Source organism: Phaseolus vulgaris, chromosome 5 (genome assembly GCF_000499845.2).
Source record: "Phaseolus vulgaris cultivar G19833 chromosome 5, P. vulgaris v2.0, whole genome shotgun sequence".
Classification (NCBI taxonomy): Eukaryota; Viridiplantae; Streptophyta; class Magnoliopsida; order Fabales; family Fabaceae; genus Phaseolus; species Phaseolus vulgaris.
The window spans coordinates 8,554,527-8,574,649 of NC_023755.2; the positions used below are offsets into that span (position 1 = coordinate 8,554,527).

At 32.9% G+C, this 20,123-nt stretch overlaps 1 protein-coding gene and 1 long non-coding RNA gene across 2 annotated transcripts; one reads left to right on the forward strand and one right to left on the reverse strand.

Moving 5' to 3' along the window:
• Positions 1-314: 314 nt before the first annotated feature.
• LOC137833923 (uncharacterized) lies at positions 315-1,004 on the forward strand. The gene is made up of 2 exons (XM_068641993.1): positions 315-716; positions 792-1,004. Exons 1-2 carry the CDS (start codon positions 315-317, stop codon positions 1,002-1,004), a joined length of 615 nt encoding a protein of 204 aa, XP_068498094.1.
• A 5,202-nt stretch (positions 1,005-6,206) lies between these two features.
• LOC137836238 (uncharacterized) lies at positions 6,207-6,690 on the reverse strand. Its single transcript, XR_011085218.1, has 2 exons — positions 6,599-6,690; positions 6,207-6,494 (listed from the first exon to the last, which is right to left on the reverse strand). It is a non-coding gene; the product is annotated as an uncharacterized lncRNA (long non-coding RNA).
• Positions 6,691-20,123: the final 13,433 nt, after the last annotated feature.

Genomic DNA, 20,123 nt, shown 5'->3' on the forward strand with positions numbered 1-20,123 from the left:
GCATAGAAGCCAATCCTGGTAAGTGTGCCGCCATCATCGAAATGAAGAGCCCTGCCACTATCAAGGAAGTCCAACAGCTGACTGGACGGATGACAGCTTTGTCTCGTTTCCTATCGGGCTAGTGGAGACAAGGATTACCCGTATTTCCAGTGATTAAAGAACAGTAATCTCTTTGTGTGGACCTCCAACTGTGAGGAGGCCTTCGTCCAGTTGAAGGAGTAATTGGCTAGTCCTCCTGTTCTGGGTAAGCCATTGGCAGGCGTCCCCCTCCGCCTATATTTTCCATCACAGATCGGGCGATTAACTCAGTGATAATGCAGGACCACGACCAGGTTCAAAAGCCAATTTACTTCGTCAACAAGGTGCTACAGGGGCCTGAGGAGCGTTACCAGGCGATCGAGAAAGCTGCACTGGCAGTAGTGTTCACAACTAGGACGCTACGACACTACTTTCACAACTTCGCCGTGATAGTGATGACTGATCTGCCTATCCGCAAGGTTTTACAAAAACCTGACATTGCAGGGCGTATGGTGCGGTGGTCGGTCGAGCTATCAGAGTTTGACATCCATTACGTGCCAAGAGGGCCGATTAAAGGACAAGTATATGCTGATTTTATGGTTGAGTTGATGTCTGGGGGCCCTCACCCAAATCCCAGTGGTTTTCGGTGGATACTGTCAGTAGATGGTTCTTCCAATCAGCAAGGCAGTGGATCTGGGGTTATCCTAGAAGGGCCTAGTGGTCTGCTGATCGAACAGTCTTTGAAGTTCACATTTAAAGCTATCAACAATTAGGCCGAATATGAAGTGTTGATAGCTGGGATGCTGTTACCCCAAGAGTTAGGAGCTCAGAACCTGTTGGTGAAAAGTGACTCGTTACTTGTTATCGAGCAGGTAACAGGCATATATCAAGCCAAGGATCCGCAATTGGCTGCATACCTCAAGTACGCAATGTTGCTGAAAGAAGCCTTCATTGAGTTTGAGCTCGTGCACGTGCCAGGAGAGTAGAATTCCCGAGCCGACCTCTTGGCCAAACTGGCCAGCTCGGGAAAGGAAATCGTCAAAGGTCGGTGATCTAGGAAACCTTGAAGGTCCCTAGAATGGCGGAAGAGAACCTGCCTAGGGAGGTCTTGGTGGTAGGTGCCCAGGGAGGAAGGAGTCACCGATCGTTGACCTGGGAAACACTGAAAGTTCCCTGGGTAGTGACATGCGAGGCGCTGGACGAGGAGGTGATGACTATCTCCCAAGGCAGCACGAATGATACCTGGATTACTCCTTACCAGTGTTATCTAGCTGATGGATTACTTCTTAGTGAGCCCGCAAAAGCAAAAACGATAAAAAGAAATTCGGGAAAGTACACGTTAATTGATGGCAAGCTGTTTCGTCATGGGTATGCTCACCCTCTCATTTGCATTAGTGAGGACTAGTGCACCCGTGTAATGATCGAGTTGCACGAAGGCATCTGTAGGAGTCATGTTGGAGGCCGAGCACTATTGTTGAAGGTCATCTGAGCTGGATACTAATGGCCGACGATGAAAGAAGACTGTGGAAGGTACACTCAGCGATGTGAGCAGTGCTAGAAACACGTTGATTGGCATCATGCACCAGTAAAGGAGCTGCAGTCAATTTACAGTCCATGGTCATTCCATACCTGGCGAATAGACATCCTAGGTTCTTTCCCCTTAGTCGTACGTCAGATGAAGTACCTTGTGGTAGCTATTGAGTACTGCACCAAGTGGATTGAAGTCGAGCCCATTGCCTAAATCACCGCCCACAAGGTACAACATTTTGTATGGAAGTACATAGTATGCCACTTTGGGGTTCCCAGACATCTAATATCAGATAATGGAACATAATTCGCCAGTCAGCAGTTAGGAAAACTATGCTCGGAGCTCAAAATAAAACAAATATTCGCCTCAGTGGAGCACCCCCAAACGAATGGCTAAGTAGAATCAGCCAACAGGGTCTTACTCAGAGGCTTGAAGAGAAGGTTAGAGAAGTCAAGGGAACCTGGGCAAAGGAGGTTCCCCGAGTTCTATGAGCTTATCACACCACGCCCCAGTCCACCACCAAAGAAACACCGTTCAGTTTGGTGTATGGGACAAATGCTATGATCCCCGTAAAGATTCAGGAGAGCTCTTCCTGGTTTCATAATTTCGTTGTTGAAGAATCCAACAAGGGGAGGAAAGTAAATCAGGACTTACTAGATGAAGTCCGTGAGCAAGAACGTATTAAGTCTGAAGCGTTGAAAAGAAGAGTCAAGTTGAAACAAAAAACCAAGGTCAGACCTCGGCAGTTCCAGGTCGCTGACTTTGTAATGCGGAAAGCTCATCCTTACCAGTTGGAGAATAAGTTGTCTCCAAAGTGGACATGACCGTTTTGTATAGTTGAAGTGCTTGGGAATGGTGCATACAAGTTAGAAACCTTGGAGGGAAGACCCATCCCTCGGACATGGAACGCTGCTAAGTTTTCTTTCCTTTTTGTGCTTTCTTCTTATGTGTTTGTATGCATCTAGGGATGGTAATATGGGGCAGGCTGTTCAGGGTCTTTACACCTCATGCATGTATTATATATACAAGTTATGGAAAGGTATAAAACAAAGACTTTTACCATAGTCGCCTTCTTTGTTTGAATCTAACACGGTGGCTAAATAACCACCTTCTTTGCTTGAGGAGAAAAGACTATGCACTGAACAACATCGATCATAAAGCTGTCGTTTTACGGCTAAAATGATCACCATTTCTCACCTTTTCTGCACCAGTGGTTTGAGCTTGAAAAGTAAACTAAAAACCCTAAGAAGCATAATCAAAATTTTACCAAGAGAAGGATAGAGCTTAGGAGCTAGAAAGTCTCTAATTCCACGGAATAAGCCTAAAATAGGCTAATTTTGGGCGCTCATGAATGGAGAAGATATGTGGTCCAAATTGCTCTTATGCAATCTCATTTTTTCCTTTTTTTAGTCCCACGTTCCCAAGGATATAAAGTAAGGGGCTTATTCATCTATAAATAAGACCACTTTGTTGAACCAAGTGGTGTTCAATGTTTTGAAGAATCCAAATCCTTTGAAGGATGATGAAGCCTCTGCTTTGCTTGATGCTGCTGTGCTGGTTTAAGCTTTGTTCTGGGGTAGTTCTATGTTGTAATCAACCCTTAGATTAAATCTCAAAGCAATTAGCATTTCATTTTTATCAAAGCAAAATGTTTTTCAAACTAAGTTGAAACAACCGATTGTTTTGTCGAAACAACCGATTGTTTACACTTAGATGTTTTGAGAAAGTTTGAAAACTGTTTTTGAATGGTGTATTTTGTTAAGTAACAAAACAACCGATTGATTCGAGGAAACAATCGATTGTTTGTTTTAAAACCATAACAGAAAAACTGTTTTCTTTGACTGAGCTTTAAATGCTTTAACTGAATACGCTCCAGTCATTAAATGCTTTGACCAATCAATTTTAAATGCAATTAAGAGTTTGTTAAGATTTGATAACAAACTATATTCTTAGATATATTCTGAAAAACTGTTTTAATGTTTTTAAGGATCTTGAAACAAAGTTTTGATCTAAGAGTTTTTCAAAGAGTTCTGAGATTGCTAAAGAGTTAAGAGATTGATCAAGGTGCTGAATAGGATTTTACTTGTATTGATTTCAGATATTCATCTGTAACAAGTGTAATCTTTGTAAACTGCTGAACAATTCGTCTGTGTGTGTTGCTGAGATTGGCTGTGTGTTCTTGAGGTGTTCAAGATCAGCAATCTTAGTGTTGGCCAAGGAGAGTGTGTGTCTTGAGGTTTTCAAGGTCATTCTCTTGGTTGTGGTGTAAGTGATCAAGTGGTGATTGCTTAGTGGATATCCTCAGGGTTTCTGAGAAGACCGGATGTAGCTCTTGTTTGGAGTGAACCAGTATAAACAACTGTGTACAATTTCTCTATCCCTATCTCTTTAATTCAGTTTTGTTATTTTGGAACTGGTATAAACAACCGATTGTTTCGCTAAAACAACCGATTGTTTTTCCAGCTTTGTGCTTTTGTTGTTTTTTTTGAAAAAACTGAATCCTTAATCAAGGTTCTTTCAAAGTATTTTCATTCTAAGGTTAAAAGTCTGCGAAAATATTTCTTAAACAATTCACCCCCCCTCTCGTTTAAGGCCATATATTCTAACACACTTGTCCCCTTGTACTACTCAACTTTGAACTTAGTAGATGAGCATTTTGCATTCTTCTTGTTCTTTGAGAGTCAACATGAGAGTAATCTTCCCCTCTTATCCTTCAAGAATCCTTCCTTGAAGAGAGGAATACCAGGTTTCTTACAAGAAACTTGATAATTTTAAGAATTTTCTCGTCTTCCACTATCGCTTGAAGATGCTTCCATCATTTTGGTAATAAAAGTCAGGCCTGGAGGTCTACATGAGATTAATCCTCCATTTTATTTCCTTGTGTTTTTTTCTCGTCTTGTTCTTAGATCTTTGTATTTAAGTTAGTTAATTTCCTTTTTGTAATCCATGTCAAATTTCATTTTTAATTGATTTTAATACTAGTTCCATTTTTCATGAACCAATGCCATGTTCTAAGAATCTCTATTACATGTTTTTAGCTTTATATTTATGAATTATTTAAAGTTTTTTAAGTCTTATTTATTCCAAATACTTGTTCATAAATAAAACATAATTGTTTTGTTGTTTTCTTCTTGATTTGAACCCTCCTTTGCTTTTAGTTCATAAGCAAAGTTCTGAACACGACTTGTACAATTTTCTTAGTTTTTAGGTGTAGTCCAAGACGTTTTTGTACATTTCCTTCAATTTTTAAGTTGAATATTTTTATTGCACATGACTAGTACAATTGCTAGCTTATTTGGAATAGAATTTGAACCTAAGTTTTAAATAGTTTGCAAAATTGAGTATAAAAAGTGAAATTCAAAGCCTTTTGATTTGAAAATAGCAAGAAAATTATGAGAAAAAAAGTACATACTAAAGGCTGAAACATATAAAAGCTAGAGAAAAAGATTAGGAAAATTCACACTTTAATCCATACTCTTAAAGTCTTATGCTTGCTTTTCTAGTTGAATACTTGATTTGTGTGTATAACATCTTTGAGTGAATTTTTTTTTCCTTTCCAATTGATATTGTAGTTGTATTTTGTTAAATGTTCATTATTCAACTTGCTTTAATTTTTGTTTCAATACTCATATTTGATAAATGGTAAAATATAATTCAGTTTTCCCTTATATTTTGACCTATTTTCACAAATAAATATTCATTTTTTTTGTCTGGATTTTAAAAATATGTTATTTTTATTATATTATCATGGAAAAATAATATCAAACCATTATTGTATGAGCTTACAAAACCAGAGCTTATAAACTAAGAAAGCAAGGGCAACATGCTATATCATAAAATTTAGTATAATTCCGCGATTAAAGGTTTTTCTCAAAAAATAAGAAAATATGATATCTTTTGTTGATTTTAATAAAATATGTGTTTACCTGAGCTATTTATATATATATATATATATATATATATATATATATATATATATATATATATATATATATATAAATTAGGTAAAAAGACGGTTGTAAATAAAATACAATTTTTAAAAATATGACGATACAGAGAAAGAAGGAAGAAAGATAATAAATGTTGGAACTGTGAACGTTTTTTATAAAAATAAATAAAAACTGTACATATAATAAATTATATATATATATAACTAATTAGTTCATTATATATTACTATTTTTTATTTATGTTTTACTTTTATGCAAGTTTTCTTTTACATTTTTAATCAAAATATCGATTTCAATTTTGTTTCTCAGTTATATATTTTTTTTACCTGCTTACTTCCATTCTTTTTATATGCTAAAAAACATGAAATTTGATTAGTCCTATTTTATAGAGCATTAAATCAAACTTCATATATTTTTTTATTTGGAAAATGTATGGATGACAGAAAGAAAATGTTATCCTAATCCCACATGGAGTAGAGATGAGAATATTTCTTTGTATATAAGTGGCTAGAAATCTCAACGATTTTATGGAGTTGAGTTAGGATTAAAGTCCACTTTGTAATATGACATTAGAGTCATTTAAAGTTTATCCTAACGAGTATTTATTGGATTTATCGTGACTATTGCACCGTTATCGGACCACCCATAATATATTGTCCCACACACGAACTGTCAGTCTCGGTGTGAGGAAGTGTATTAGGCTACACTTAATAGAACAAAATGGTATGTTTTTATTCATCTTTTATGTATAAATTCACTTCATCCTCTTACACATTACACATAGATTGAATAATAAGTGTAAAAGTATAAGAAGCTAAAAGTGAATTTAACATAGATAGCAAACACATGTATGGTACTGATCGCTACAAACTCCCACCGCTTTCTCTGATTTGAAATGTGATCTGCAAACCCAGCCACAAGGATTGTTGAAAGGTTCACAGTGTTGAGAAATGCCTTGTACTACACAATTAGGTTCCACCACTGATTCAACTTCATTTCCTACACAACCACATCACCAATCACCAATTACATACAAAACATAATTAATCTTCTCAAAATTCCTTCATCACACACAAAACATTAAAACTTAAATTAGTGCTTACCAGAAGAAATGAGGAGAACAAGCACAAGGAGTGAGAAAAAAGAGGTTTTCATTTTCTTTATTTGGTTTGACAGTGTTTAGCTTTCGATAGTGATGGATCTCATGGAAGATCCACATGCATTTATATAGCCCAAATCTAAATAATAATAATATTTGAAATATACTGAACATTCAAAGCAAACGTTGGCACACGTTACGATGAGTTCAGGTCAAACTACTTAGTACTTCATCTTCATAAACCTTTTTCCATTCTTGTCTTCTTTCAAAGATTATTTCAAAGATAACGTATGACTCATAATTTGTTTTCCCGATATACACTTTTTTTTTTAAATTATTGAAATAAACCCCATCACACTTTAATTACCTAAATATACCTGTTATGTTTAATATTTATGACCAGAACAAAGAAGCTAAACTATAACGTATATTTTAATCTATTAATAGAGTCAATTATGTTAAAAAAAATCATTGGGAATTGTACTTTCTGAACAACCAATTCTAATTTTACTTTTTTATGTTTTTTTGAAAAGTTTTGAAAAAAATAGAAGGAATTGGGAAATTAAAAATTAAATAATAATAAATATTTAATATGATTTCTTTTAGAATTTTTATATAATACCATAAACTAAAATGTGTATTGGTCGGACGTTGATGAGAATAAAAAAGATGCTATTAATAGGAGGAATGGACAAAAGCCAAAACATATGTCAAAAGATAAGGCCCAAGCCCAAGAAGGTCAAAACCAAGAAGTCCAAGCCCAACCCACGAGGAGCAAGGCCAAGTATTAATAAATGAGCATCAATGAATGTCTCTTTTTGTAATTACTTTTGTGTAGTTTTTAGTAGAACTTTAAAAGGAAGGTGTAGATATTAAATAAGGGGTGCTAATGTACAAAACAAAGTTACACCTTCCATGTGATATAAAAGAGTAGGTGTAGATATAGTTTTAGGAGGTGCCAAAGTAGGAAAGCAAGTCACACTTCTCATGTGACTTGTTTTGGCTCCAGTTTTGAATAGTCTAGTTTTTGAATTGTGTCTTTTCATTTTCAACCCTCTTCTACTATAAATGGAGAGACCATGCTTTTGTAAATTCATAATTTAGAAATTGAAGAAAGGAAACTCTACTCAAATTGAGAGAGAATTGTGAGAGATTTGATCTCATTCACTAAGTCTTATCTTGTGAGCTTTGGAGGGCTTCAAGTGGCGGCAACTAGCACTCATCTTGGATCATCATCTCCAAAGTGGCGTGTCCATCTCCTTCAAGTCTTCATCCAATTAAGTTCCTTCTTTCTTCCATCTTCATTTCCATGTTTTTAGCAATTCCAATCGGTAGTTTGTCTTTTTAGGTGTTGTTCTTTAATTTCCACCGATTATTCTTGTTCATCGTGTGTTCTACTTTCAATTATGTACTTGTAGCTTAATTTGATTATGTATTTGTATCGCCAATTCCTTGTGTTGTTTCAGTTCATTGTGAAATGACACTCAATCTTGAGTTTGATTCATCTATTAGAAGACTTTGTACTTCAATGATGATTCCTTAAGTTCCTCCACTTGTTCCTAATTGTTTGTCCTTGTTTTCAACTCTTAATTGTTGTCTTTTTTCACATATATTGTTGTGTTCATGTGCTGAAACTAAAATGTGTATTGGTCGGACGTGTTCGGGTCCTCAATCTAAGCACTTAAATGTAGTAAGCTTGGTTGGATAGGTTATGTGCGAAATACCCAACTTGGAGCAGGTACGGGTCCAATGACACATTTCGAGGTCAGTCCAAATGTTGAGTAATCTATACAAAAAAGATAATTAAAGTAAAGTTAACAAAAGGAGCATCTGAATTAGTAAAAGTATATATATCTTTTAAATACAAAAAAAGGTTGTTAGGAATGATGTGACATTGCACACGAAAATAAAGGTGCACGTTAACAGAATGTTCCTACTGTTGAAATTATATTCTTGTTGTTGAGATTATATTCTTGTTGTTGAGATTATATTCTTGTTGTTGAGATTATATTCTTGTTGTTGAAATAATATTCTGGTTTATGAAAATTGTTGAAAGAATGTCTACAAAAGGGGTTTAAGACCTCGATTGAAGGTAAGTTTTTGTGAACCCTACATTGATACAAATTGAAAGTTTGAATGGTCTCACTGACTTGATCTTCGGAGTGTGATCAGCAGGTAGAACCCCCTTTTTTGTCCCAAAATATCATCATCTCGGAGCAGCACATAGAGACAAGTCAAAGTAGAGCTCATCTCAAAGACCGCACAAAGTTAGCCAGCGAGAACATTTGGTGCCCACCGTGGAGTTCGATAAAACTTGATCCCAGCCACATTTGCAACTAAGCATTCTACGTAATGAGAAACATGAGACAATGACCGTTGGGATCTGAAGGAAGCGAGGTCCCTGCCTTGCAGAAAATTATGGAGACCATGAGGGCTCTCCAGGAGGCAAACGAAGAATATCGACATGAGCAAGAGCGAATTCGAGAAGAAGCCAAGTCCGAGCAAGAACGGCTACGAGCAGAAGCCCGAGTCAACCAAGAGCGCCTTCGAGAGGAAACGCGATTGAGCCAGGCCTGCCTTATGGTAAAGATTAAGGCCTCTCCAATAACTATGGAGGAGCACGCACAAGCTAATGAGAAGTTGCGCAAGACCAACGAGGAGCTACGAAGGAGCTTGCATTGACAGGGTCGACGTCCCACCTAGGAACGTTCCCCAGACTTGTCATCAAGAGATGATCCCAAGTCGTTCTCTCAGCAAATCATGGAAGAGCCTGTGTCGCCCCATTATATCACACCCAATATCTATTTTTTCTCTGGGATAAAGGACATCGAGAATCATCTAAAGGCGTTCAAGGCTCAAATGATCATCTTTGGTGGGTCGATGCAATCCGATGTAAGATGCTCATGGGTACCTTCATGGGAATAACTCTGCAATGGTTTAGTGGAATCCCGGATGGTCAGATCACCTCTTTCCTTCAATTCTCTAGAATGTTTAAGGAGTAGTTCTCGACTAATAAGGTTAACCTTCCACGATTGTATGATATTTCAATGTCAAACAGAGGGAAGGGGAATTGCTTAAATAATACTTGAATAAATTTTGTGCAGTCTCAGTAAGACTTCAAACTCAGGATGAAGAGATGGTGGTCACTGCTTTCGTGCAAGGAATGGCAGCCAGCGCGTTCAGTGATTCATTAATGAGGAATCCGACAGAGACATTAGCCGATGCGTGAACGAGCTACCGCTCATATTGAGGTCAGGGAGGTTGTGCTTAGGAAAAATGGTAGCTCACGTTTGAAACAACCCAAGTACAAGGAGAACATCCAAGATCGTTCAGTCATGAGTAGTGAAGTATCCATCGAGAAAAGAGCGGACCAGATGTACGTCCCGTATCTCGCTAAGAAGGATGAACCTAAGGTAAAGGACAGGGAGGAAACATTAATCAGACCTAGATTCTGGGTATCTTGCAAAGAACTCATCGACATGCCCGGAGTGTCAGACAAATTGACGTTTCCTTTTGCTGTCAAGCCAATTCAACCAGTTGTTTTGAGAATTCAACTGGTTGTTTTTTTGAAAACCTTAACAAAATTATGTTAAGTTGTAACAATCTGTTTTAAATTGGAGTATAAAAATGTTGTTTTACGCTCCTGGTCATTAACTAAGAAAGAGAGTTTTAATCAAAATCAATTTTCAAGATTCCAAAGTGCTTTTGGATCATTCTCAAGTGTGGAATAGGATTCTCTGTATTCACTATACTTTAATCTTTGATTGTATCCAGGTGTATTCTATTCCTTTCTTCCTTAATCACTGTATTTCTGTGTGACTTGGTGTTGTGCAATTTCAGAGGGTTGTTCTGAAAATTGTGTTGTTGCCAAAGGTGGTGTGTGTTCTTGAAAGGTTCAAGATCCTCACTTTGGTTTGTTATTCAAGGTTTGATTACTTAGTAAATTTGCAGTGGTTAGTTAAGGACTGGATGTAGCTCTTTGTTAAGAGTGAACCAATATAAACATTATGTGTGAATGTCTCTATCCTTACACTCATTAAACTACTTTAGCTTTGATTTTCTAAACTGCTGGTATAAACAATCGGTTGTTTCGAAAAAAACAAATGGTTTGATTTTCTGGAATCAAACTAAAAACAGTTATCTAATTAGCTGAACGGTTTTCTAATTTATTGATTTCTCATTGTCTTTCACCCTACCATCAATACTTGCGAAAATATTTCAAAAAAAAAAATCCACCCCTCCTCTTGTTTAATGCCTCTAATTCTAACAATATATAGCCAACCCATTCAAAAAAAATTCTTTGGTCAGTGCCATTTCTTTAGTCTCAATGTATTCAATTTCAGAATTGGATGAAGTTGTACCAAGAATTATATGATTCTCTTTAATCCCTCTACGTAGTCTTATGTATGTCCTTTTAATTTTGAGGTCCAAAGGGTATAATAAGTTTGAATTGTTCCTAGCCATACACCTTCTCTAGACCATCTAATGAATACTAACTCGAGCAACAATTTCAATTAACGCACAACAATCCATAGTGTGTAACATTGAAAGAAAATAAAATAAAAATATACATATAAAAGAAGGAAAGATTATCAAACAATAAAACTCTATGCCATGTGTTCCCAACAACGGGCCCAATTTGTTGAACCATTTAGCTTTGCATGGTTTACAAAATAAATCTATTTTTCACCTAATGTAATATAGGGCAATCTAGGTTGAATATTGAGAACACATATGTTTCTGGAATCCATTGTTTGATATTCTTTCTTTCATAAATTAAAATGGATGGATTTGAATTGAAATTAGAATTAAAAACATACAAAAATTTAAAGTGAAGTAAATTGTCTAAAGATAATAGTCTAATAGACCGTTTACTAACAATTAAAATGTAGAATCTGAAATATAAACTTGAAATCTAAAAGGGTGCAAGAAAATTAAACATAAACTTGAAATGTAAACTAAAAACTAGAATCAAATGGACAAAAACTAAAATTGTAGTGAAGAACCAAAAAATGAAGTATGCATTAGACGTTTAAAGGAAAAGCTCTCTAAATGATTCAATGAATACATTAATGTGGTGCCAATTAAAGCTACAATCTATCTCTAAAGAAAAAATTAAAGCCCAAATAAATTTGTGCAAAACGAAAGCTAAGTACACTTTTAAGCCATCTAGTTGACAATCGTCTACCAGACTGTCTAATAGTTCTACTAAAGAAAAATGGAGCGTCGAATAGAATCATGAACAATAGAAATGTAAATTGGAGAATTACAAATGATAGAAATGTAACTTGTGGAAATGTAAGTGACAAATATGTAAATGACAAAAATTGATAAGTGTAGAAATGTAAACATGAGAAACGAAAAATAGAGTATGATTGGAATTAAAAGTGCAATAAAAATGAAATGAAACTGATTGAATTGAGTGCATAAACTACAAATGTAAAATACATAATTGTAAACAAATAAGAATTAAAATGAATTGTAGTAAAGAAAAGAAAATTTCAATTCCAAAAAAGTGAAACAAAGAAAAAAAAACCAATAGTGAAGTTGTCTTCAACTTCGAATGAAAGAAACCAAAATATTGATTCCTTGTTAATGATGAAAATACAAAACCAATCTATTTATGTGTTCCAAAGAAAATGATTTACTATAAAAAAAACAAAATTCCAAAATGATTTCAAAGAAGAACATAACTCATAACTTGAAGAGAGCATCATCTAACATATTTTGTATTCATTGTTACATATTTTCATAATTCAATCAACTTCAAAGGTAAATTGGCATAGTGTAAAGCAATAAGGAAATTAAAGCATAAAAAGAAGAAGAGGAATTGTGAGAGGAAAAGAAGAACTTGAATAGACAAAGTTGTAAACTGAAATAAACTGAAAACGGAGAAAACTAAAAGCTTTAAAACTAAAATGTAAAAGTGATTACTAAAACTACTGAAAAGCATATGTTTCTCTTCACCTATTTCTTCTTTATAAAGAAGTTCTGAATCTTTACAAATGGATGGGTCTTATCTAAAAAAAAATTGGGCCCATAAAAAATCTAATACAACATTATCATATATTAAATTGTCTTGAGTTCTTAGGTCGTCTAATGTTTCTTCAGCTCTTTGATCGTCTAATACTTTTTATCAGCATATTCGGTGGTTTTAATCCTTAAAGTTCCTTTCTTTTCAATCGTTATGATCCAAATATCTTCATTAAAGTTCCATAAGACAAAAATCAACTCGAAAATGTTTCTACAAAAATCATAAGCAACAAATCAGACAGTTTATGCAAAATTTTAACTGAAAAAAAATACAATTTTTAAACCATATTTATTACAACTCTAATTTTCTATAAAAAATGCAAATGAATACTAAAAAAATGAGAGTTATAAAAGTCCATACATTCGGCCTTTGACCAAGACCATGGCTAGGAGAATGGAAAAGAAAAAATTACCTTTGAAAGCTCTTCTTTTATGTAGTGTGAATTATTAAAACTTATTTTTCATTTCCTTAACCTTGTATAAAAAAGTGGGAGTAAAAATTTTATATTGGAATATTAGTTTTCCTCTTCTAAAAAGTAGAAGCATAAAAGGGTCTCTAGTTAGGCTATTGGTAGTCAAAATCCTAATTCCCAAAGTAAAACTTGTCATCCCCAATTAGGCTTTAATGGGAGAGTCAAAACCTTAAAACCTTTGAAAGGGCCAACAAATATGCATGTAAATGGAGGCTGGCAATTATAAACACCTGAAAATGCCTTGATTTGCTTTATCTGGGACTCCATGTGTGTGCACTGAACCCATTCCCTTTTGTAGATGCATTTTTTGTCCCCTTGATGATAGTAAGGGGTTATGCATCTACAAATAAGAACCCTTGTCCCTCTCGTCCTTTGTCTCACTTTGAAATTGAATGAGAATTGAAATTCTAATTGAATGCATTTTTCTTATCCTTTCCAAGTCTTAAAAATTGGAGTATTCTCTTAGGTCTTCAATAAAAAAACCTTTCTCGGGAGAGGAACCTCAAGTTTCAAGTTTCTTTCTAAGAGATTTGGAAAAAGTTTTAAAGAATTTTGTAAATGTTGTGCTTCCATAAGAATGCTTCATTCAAGATTATTCTTATGAAAGCCAATGAAGTTGTTACAGACGATGCTTTAGACAAGTCAGAGTCCAAAGATGATGAAAAGCTTTCCTTTTTTACAAACAAGTTTAAGAGAACTTTGAAGAAACATGGAAACTTTGGTAGGAACAAGAAGTTCAAGCCTAGGTATGAAAAAGAAAGTAAAGAGAAGGTCATCTGCTATGATTGCAGGAAACCGAGTCACTTCATAGTAGAATGCTCACAACAAGATAATAAAGAGAAGGATAAAAAGAAATGGTTAGCACAATGTAACTTTCATATGTTCTACATTACATTTCTAGTTAGTACAATGTAACAATAAGAGTATCTTATGATAAAATTTAGAATACTCTCACTAAATATAAATTTTATTTTATTTTAAATGGGAACAAATAATATAGCTCAGAAATTGGTCTCTATTCTTTTTTTTTTATTTGTCTTAATTTTATATTAAAAAAATATCTCTCTTTAGAATTTCAATGACACATTTTTTATTATATCTTTAACCTGTATAATAATTTACATGTTCAATGAAAAGAGAAAATGAGTAAAATATTAAAATATATAACTATTTTATTACAACTACAAGAATGAATATATGTTATAATTCCAATCAAATAACTTTAAAAGACTTCTATTAAAGAATAGATGAGTCATAAATTATTATGCTATTAAAGCATTAAATTGTAATTTTTATATTTATCTCACGGTTAATTAAAAGTTATTTTTATTGCAAAAGTCATTATGATGTTTTAATTTTTTTTTGTCTTCATGCATCATATTACTTTTAATATTTGCTTCCAATTTTTATTCTATTGAAATAATTTTATAAGACTCGTACATTAACTAATATTCTATTTGATTGTTAATATTTTCGTAAAAATATTTTTATTCCTATAAAAATATTAAATTTTATGTGATACTAACCTACTCAAATGAAAATCTCTATGTAATCTTGGCCATAACTCCTTAAATGCTCTATAAAATATCTTGTTTTCAACCTTTTCAACTCAACTTGTTTTCAACCTATTCAAGTCAACTTGATAATGACCCATATTGATTGGTAACACGAATTATTGTCACTAAAATTTTTATTATAATTATGTATAATTGTCAATATATTAATATTTTTTTATAAAATAATAATTAATAGAGTAACTTGGAAAATTGAAAGCTTAAACACGTCATAGTTGTGACAAACTTAGAAATCGTTATCTAGGTAGGTTTCCATCATATAAGGACAAGCAAGACATTAATAAACAAGATACAAAGAAAAACAAATTCGTTGTTGCACCTTCCGCGAACAAATTACCAAGTTTGGTTCAACAAAATGTGAAACCAATTAGCCTATTTAATTTCAAATAAATAAATATACACTGTATTTTAAAGACATGATATAGGGTTTTTCTTTTAAGATTTGAAAACAGAGGAACAATTTTCCTTTCTACATTTTTCTTTTGAACTCGTGAATATTTTAAAGTTATGGTGAAATATATAAAAGAGTAAAATTGTATAAGAGGTATATATACATAATTAATTAAAGTAAAATATAATATTATTAACTAAAGATATTGAATTATTAAAAAAAATTAATTGTTTTAAAACAAGTTATTAATTTAGCTGGCCAAATTAAGACTTTGATATCGAAAATATTAGTATTGACTTTTATGTTAATCGCTGTAACTAGTATTTTCTAATAAAAAAATCATTACTTAAAGTTTGTCATGTGAGGTCAACGTCAATATTTCAATAATTATTGTCGTAATTTGAAAATTAAGTATCTATGCAACGAAGAAGCTAAAATTGTAAATTTAAAAAATACGGTGATCAAAACGGTGATCTTAAAAATCGTGTAGTAGCACGTAATTATTTATTTCACAATTAAAGGAATTTTTATATGAAATATAAGAGATAAAATAAAATAAAATAAAATGTGAATTAGTTTGACAAAAAGAGTGACATAAAAGTAAAAAAAATATTTAAAAAAAAAAATATAAATTAAATAATTATATAACTAGAACGTTACTCAGGTTTTTTAAGAACAAAATAACTTTTTAAATTAACACCTTTATGTTTCAATTGTATCTAATATATTTAATATATTTATACTTTGATATACAATTTTAAATACCTTTACTATAATTTTTTAAAAAATATTTGAGTTACTTAAATTAATTAGACAATATCAATTTGAAACTAAACCCTAAACTCTATCTTAAAAAGGACTAAATAAGGATAATTTTTTTTAAAAATATTTAATTTACGTTTTTATTCTTTCTCTAACTTCAAAAAAATAAAAACATGACACCCACTATAAAGTCACATTTATTTATTATCATAAAGGAGGGTAACTCTTTTTTAAGATGCAAAAAAAAGTACTTTTAGAACTCCAATTTATACATTCGATTATTTTGTCGAGTTGTTGATAATATTTGATGAGAATTTCAGTTGTGTAGATTCTCTAACACTAAGTTAGTAAGTTATGGAGAGAAATGGTAGAATATATGATTATAATATTGGATAAGAGAATTAAGTGAATAGTATGAGATTGATTTGTGTTTACTAAAATAAAAACATTAAATAACAATTATAATTTAGATAAAAAAATAATTAGTCATTATATTGATTAAATTATATATTGTTCTCGTCGATTGATCTCGGTTGGATTGAATGAGCGAGCTCCACTTCTAACTTGTCTCCACTTGGTGCTCCGAAATGTCGCTCCACTGGGAGAAATGTGACTCTATTTGTTGATCACACTTCGACGATCAAGTCAGGGAGAACATTCAAACTATAAAATTGTTTCAGTCTAGAGAAAGCGTACCTTTACTCCGGGTTTCAAACTCTTTTTATAGACATTCCTTCAACAACTTTCACCAATGCGAATATAATCTCAACAAACATAACATGATTTGAACGGAAAGAATATAATTTCAACAGAGAGAATGTAATTTCAACAATTAAACATTCTATTCACAAGCACCTTTATTTTTTGGGTGCTATGCCACATCATTCCCAACAACTTTTATTTGCATTTATTAGATATATACATTATAACTAATTCAGTTATTCCTTCTGGTACTTTTAATTATCTTTTTCGCATAAACTGTCAAACATCGAGGCCGATTTCATAATGTGTCATTGGGCCCATACTTGCCCCAAATCGAGTTGGGTACAACCTTATCTAACTGAATTTACTTCACTTAAGTGCTTGGGCCAAGGACCCGAACACATCTGACCAGTACATATACTATTTTATAAAATAAAAAAGTATTGGTATCTAAATTAATTTTTATGAGTAATAAAAATTTATAAAGTAGTTTTTTAGAGTTGTATCTAACGTTAGTTACCAAGGTTTTAGCTACTAATTACTTTAGATTATAAATTAGTCACTAATTTAATTATATACCAATTTAGAATCTAAAGTAGTTAGTAAGTAGATAATATTAGAAACACATTTGGAAACTACTTTATAAATTTTTATTAATGATAGAAATTACTTTAGATTATCAATAATTTTTTAATTTATAAAATAGTATCTAAATTAATATAATGACTAATTATTTTTTTTCTCTAAATTAGTTGTTATTTAATTATTTTTTAGTGATAGGCTCTTAGACTTATGCTGAAATATTCCAAAAAATATTTAAAATAAAATATATGATTCATTACTGAATATTTTATCATTCAATCAAAAAAAAAAATAATATATATATATATATCCAAGTTACTTTGGCGCATTTGATTTGGTTGGATTTTATATTATTATGATGACATATATCTCTATATATGTTAAATATGATTAGGTACATAAGTCCTCCAAACTTATACATAGATGTGATTACGCATATGATTTAATTTGCAAGATGAACAACTTTTATTGTATCGGTTGATTATAGATAGACTAATTATAGTTGATGACTTTCGATCATTTTTTTTTTCAATCATTTATATTTTTTTATAAAAGCTCTCATGTTAGGCATCACTATGAAACTTGACATCTCAACTAGGCTGACACCTCAAGTAACAACAATCATCTGCCACCACATGAAAAAATATTATTAAAAGAAGAAAAAAGTAAATACAAGAAAATATGGGGGAACTAGACCAAAACCCATATATTAAAAAAAATGGTATATAGGTAATCTATACTTATTAATGAATAACTCTAAGAAAAGACTAGATGGAAGCCTATTATACCAATGAAAATACTCTCTATGAATAAAGTCTAAGTTAGCAAGCTTATCAGTACATGCATTCCCTTCACGAAAAATGTGAGAAACACTAAACCTGATTTTCCCACAGTAGTTAAGACAAGTGTTCCACCTATTACAAAACATCCATGGAACAATAATCCTAGCAGTAAATGTAGCAAAAACCAAGGCAGAATCACATTCAAGACATAAACTAATAAGACTAATCTTTTGAGCTTGTTCAATAGCATATATAACTCAATAAAACTTAGCAATCAAAGCAGTCTGAACATCAAGGAAAGCATAGAAACCACCAATAAAATCCTTCATACTCCCACGAAAAATACCACCATAAGTAGCAAGCCCAAGAGAATCCCTAGTAGCCATCAGTGTTTATTTTAACCCAACCTGGAGAAGGGAACTCCTATCTAATAGGAACAAAAAGAGGAGATAAAACTTTACCACTACGAGTATTTATACCAAAAAACGTAAGCACCTTGAAATCAAACATATCACTCCACATAGAACTTTTAGACTAATTACCCACTAGACACGTGAGATCTTTAATGAACGAAATGACCATAGAAACATCAATTTTAACCTGAAATCTAGCATAATTCCTCATAGCCATATCATCCAAATAGAAAAAGTTATCACACCAAGTTTAATCAAATTAATAAAAGGACTGCCATCACTTTTAATAAAAGAAAGGAGATCATCCACATTAGAGAAATGAGAAATAAGAAATTTTTTTCGAACCCAACTCCAAATATGCATAGCATTAGGACATTCAAAAAATAAATGGTGAATAGTGTTGAACCAAGTGGTGTTCAAGCTTTGAAGAATCCAAAACCCTTTGAAGGATGCTGAAAGGCTAGGCTGTGCTTGTTGTTGCTAAGCTGTCTTAGATAGGATCTGGGGTAGATTGTGTTTGTAATCCACTCTTGATTGAATCCAAAGCATGGGCATTCTCAATCTTTTTAAAAGAAAAGTGTTTTTCAAACTAAGTGAAAAAAAACCTGTTGTTTTGTGGAAACAACCGATTGTTTTATACTTAGGTGTTTTTAGAAAAGGTTGAAAACTATTTTTGTGGTTGACTTGCTGTCAAAACCAAAACAACTGATTGATTCGTGGAAACAACCGATTGATTTGTGGAAACAACCGATTGATTTGTGGAAACAACCGATTGTTTTTTTTGGTACCATAACAAAAAAATGGTTTGTGCTTTGACTGAGCTTTAAATGATTTTCTAACTGTTTACGCTCCAGTTTTTAATGCTTTGACCAATCTTTAAATGCAATTAATAGTTTGTTAAGATTTGATAACAAACAACATCTTTGAATATATACAGAAAACAGATTTGAGTTTTTCACTGATTTTGCTTAAGAGAAAAAGTTGAGATTGCTTAGAAATTGAGATTGATCAAAGAGTGAGAGATAGGATTTTCTACTTGTATTGATTTCAGATTTGCTTCTGTAACAAGTGTAATCCTTGTATGGCTGGAAAACAATCTTTTGAGGAAGGTGTTTCAATCTACAAACCACCTTTATTCTGTGGATTGAACTACAAGTATTGGGAGACCATAATGAAAATCTTTGTCGAATCTATTGATCAAGGAATTTGGGATTCAATTGAGAATGGTCCTTACATTCCAAAGTTTAAAAAGAATGGTTCTTATATTGCAAAACCTTGGTCTCAATGGACCAATGATGAATGTAAAATGGCCAAGCTTGATTGTACTGCTCAAAACATAATAGCTTTTGCACTAGATACTAATGAGTTTTTCAGGGTATCAAAATGCAAAACTGCTAAGGAGATGTGGGACACACTCAAGGCTGCTCATGGAAACAATGAACCAAAGGAGGCAAGGTCAAAGAGTCAAACAAGAAGGAAAAGAAGGCAAAATAAGAAAAGCCTCAACCTCTGCTTCATGGCCAGAAAGGAAAATGACTCAAGTAGTGTAAGTTCATCTAACTCCTCAAACTCTGAAAATTATGGTCAATTGCTTCAAGCCTTTAAAGAAACGCATGAAGAAGCCAACCGATTGGCCCTCTTGAACAATCGGTTAAAGGGAATGAATAGCTGGCTTGAAAACAGAGTCAAATCAATGGAAGAGGAATTAGAAAACTCAAAAACAGATTTTGAAAACCTTGAAATTGTTTACAAAAACTCCTCTTGCAAGTGTGATACTCTTGTTTGTGAAAATTGCGAAAATCTTGAAAAGAAGGTCC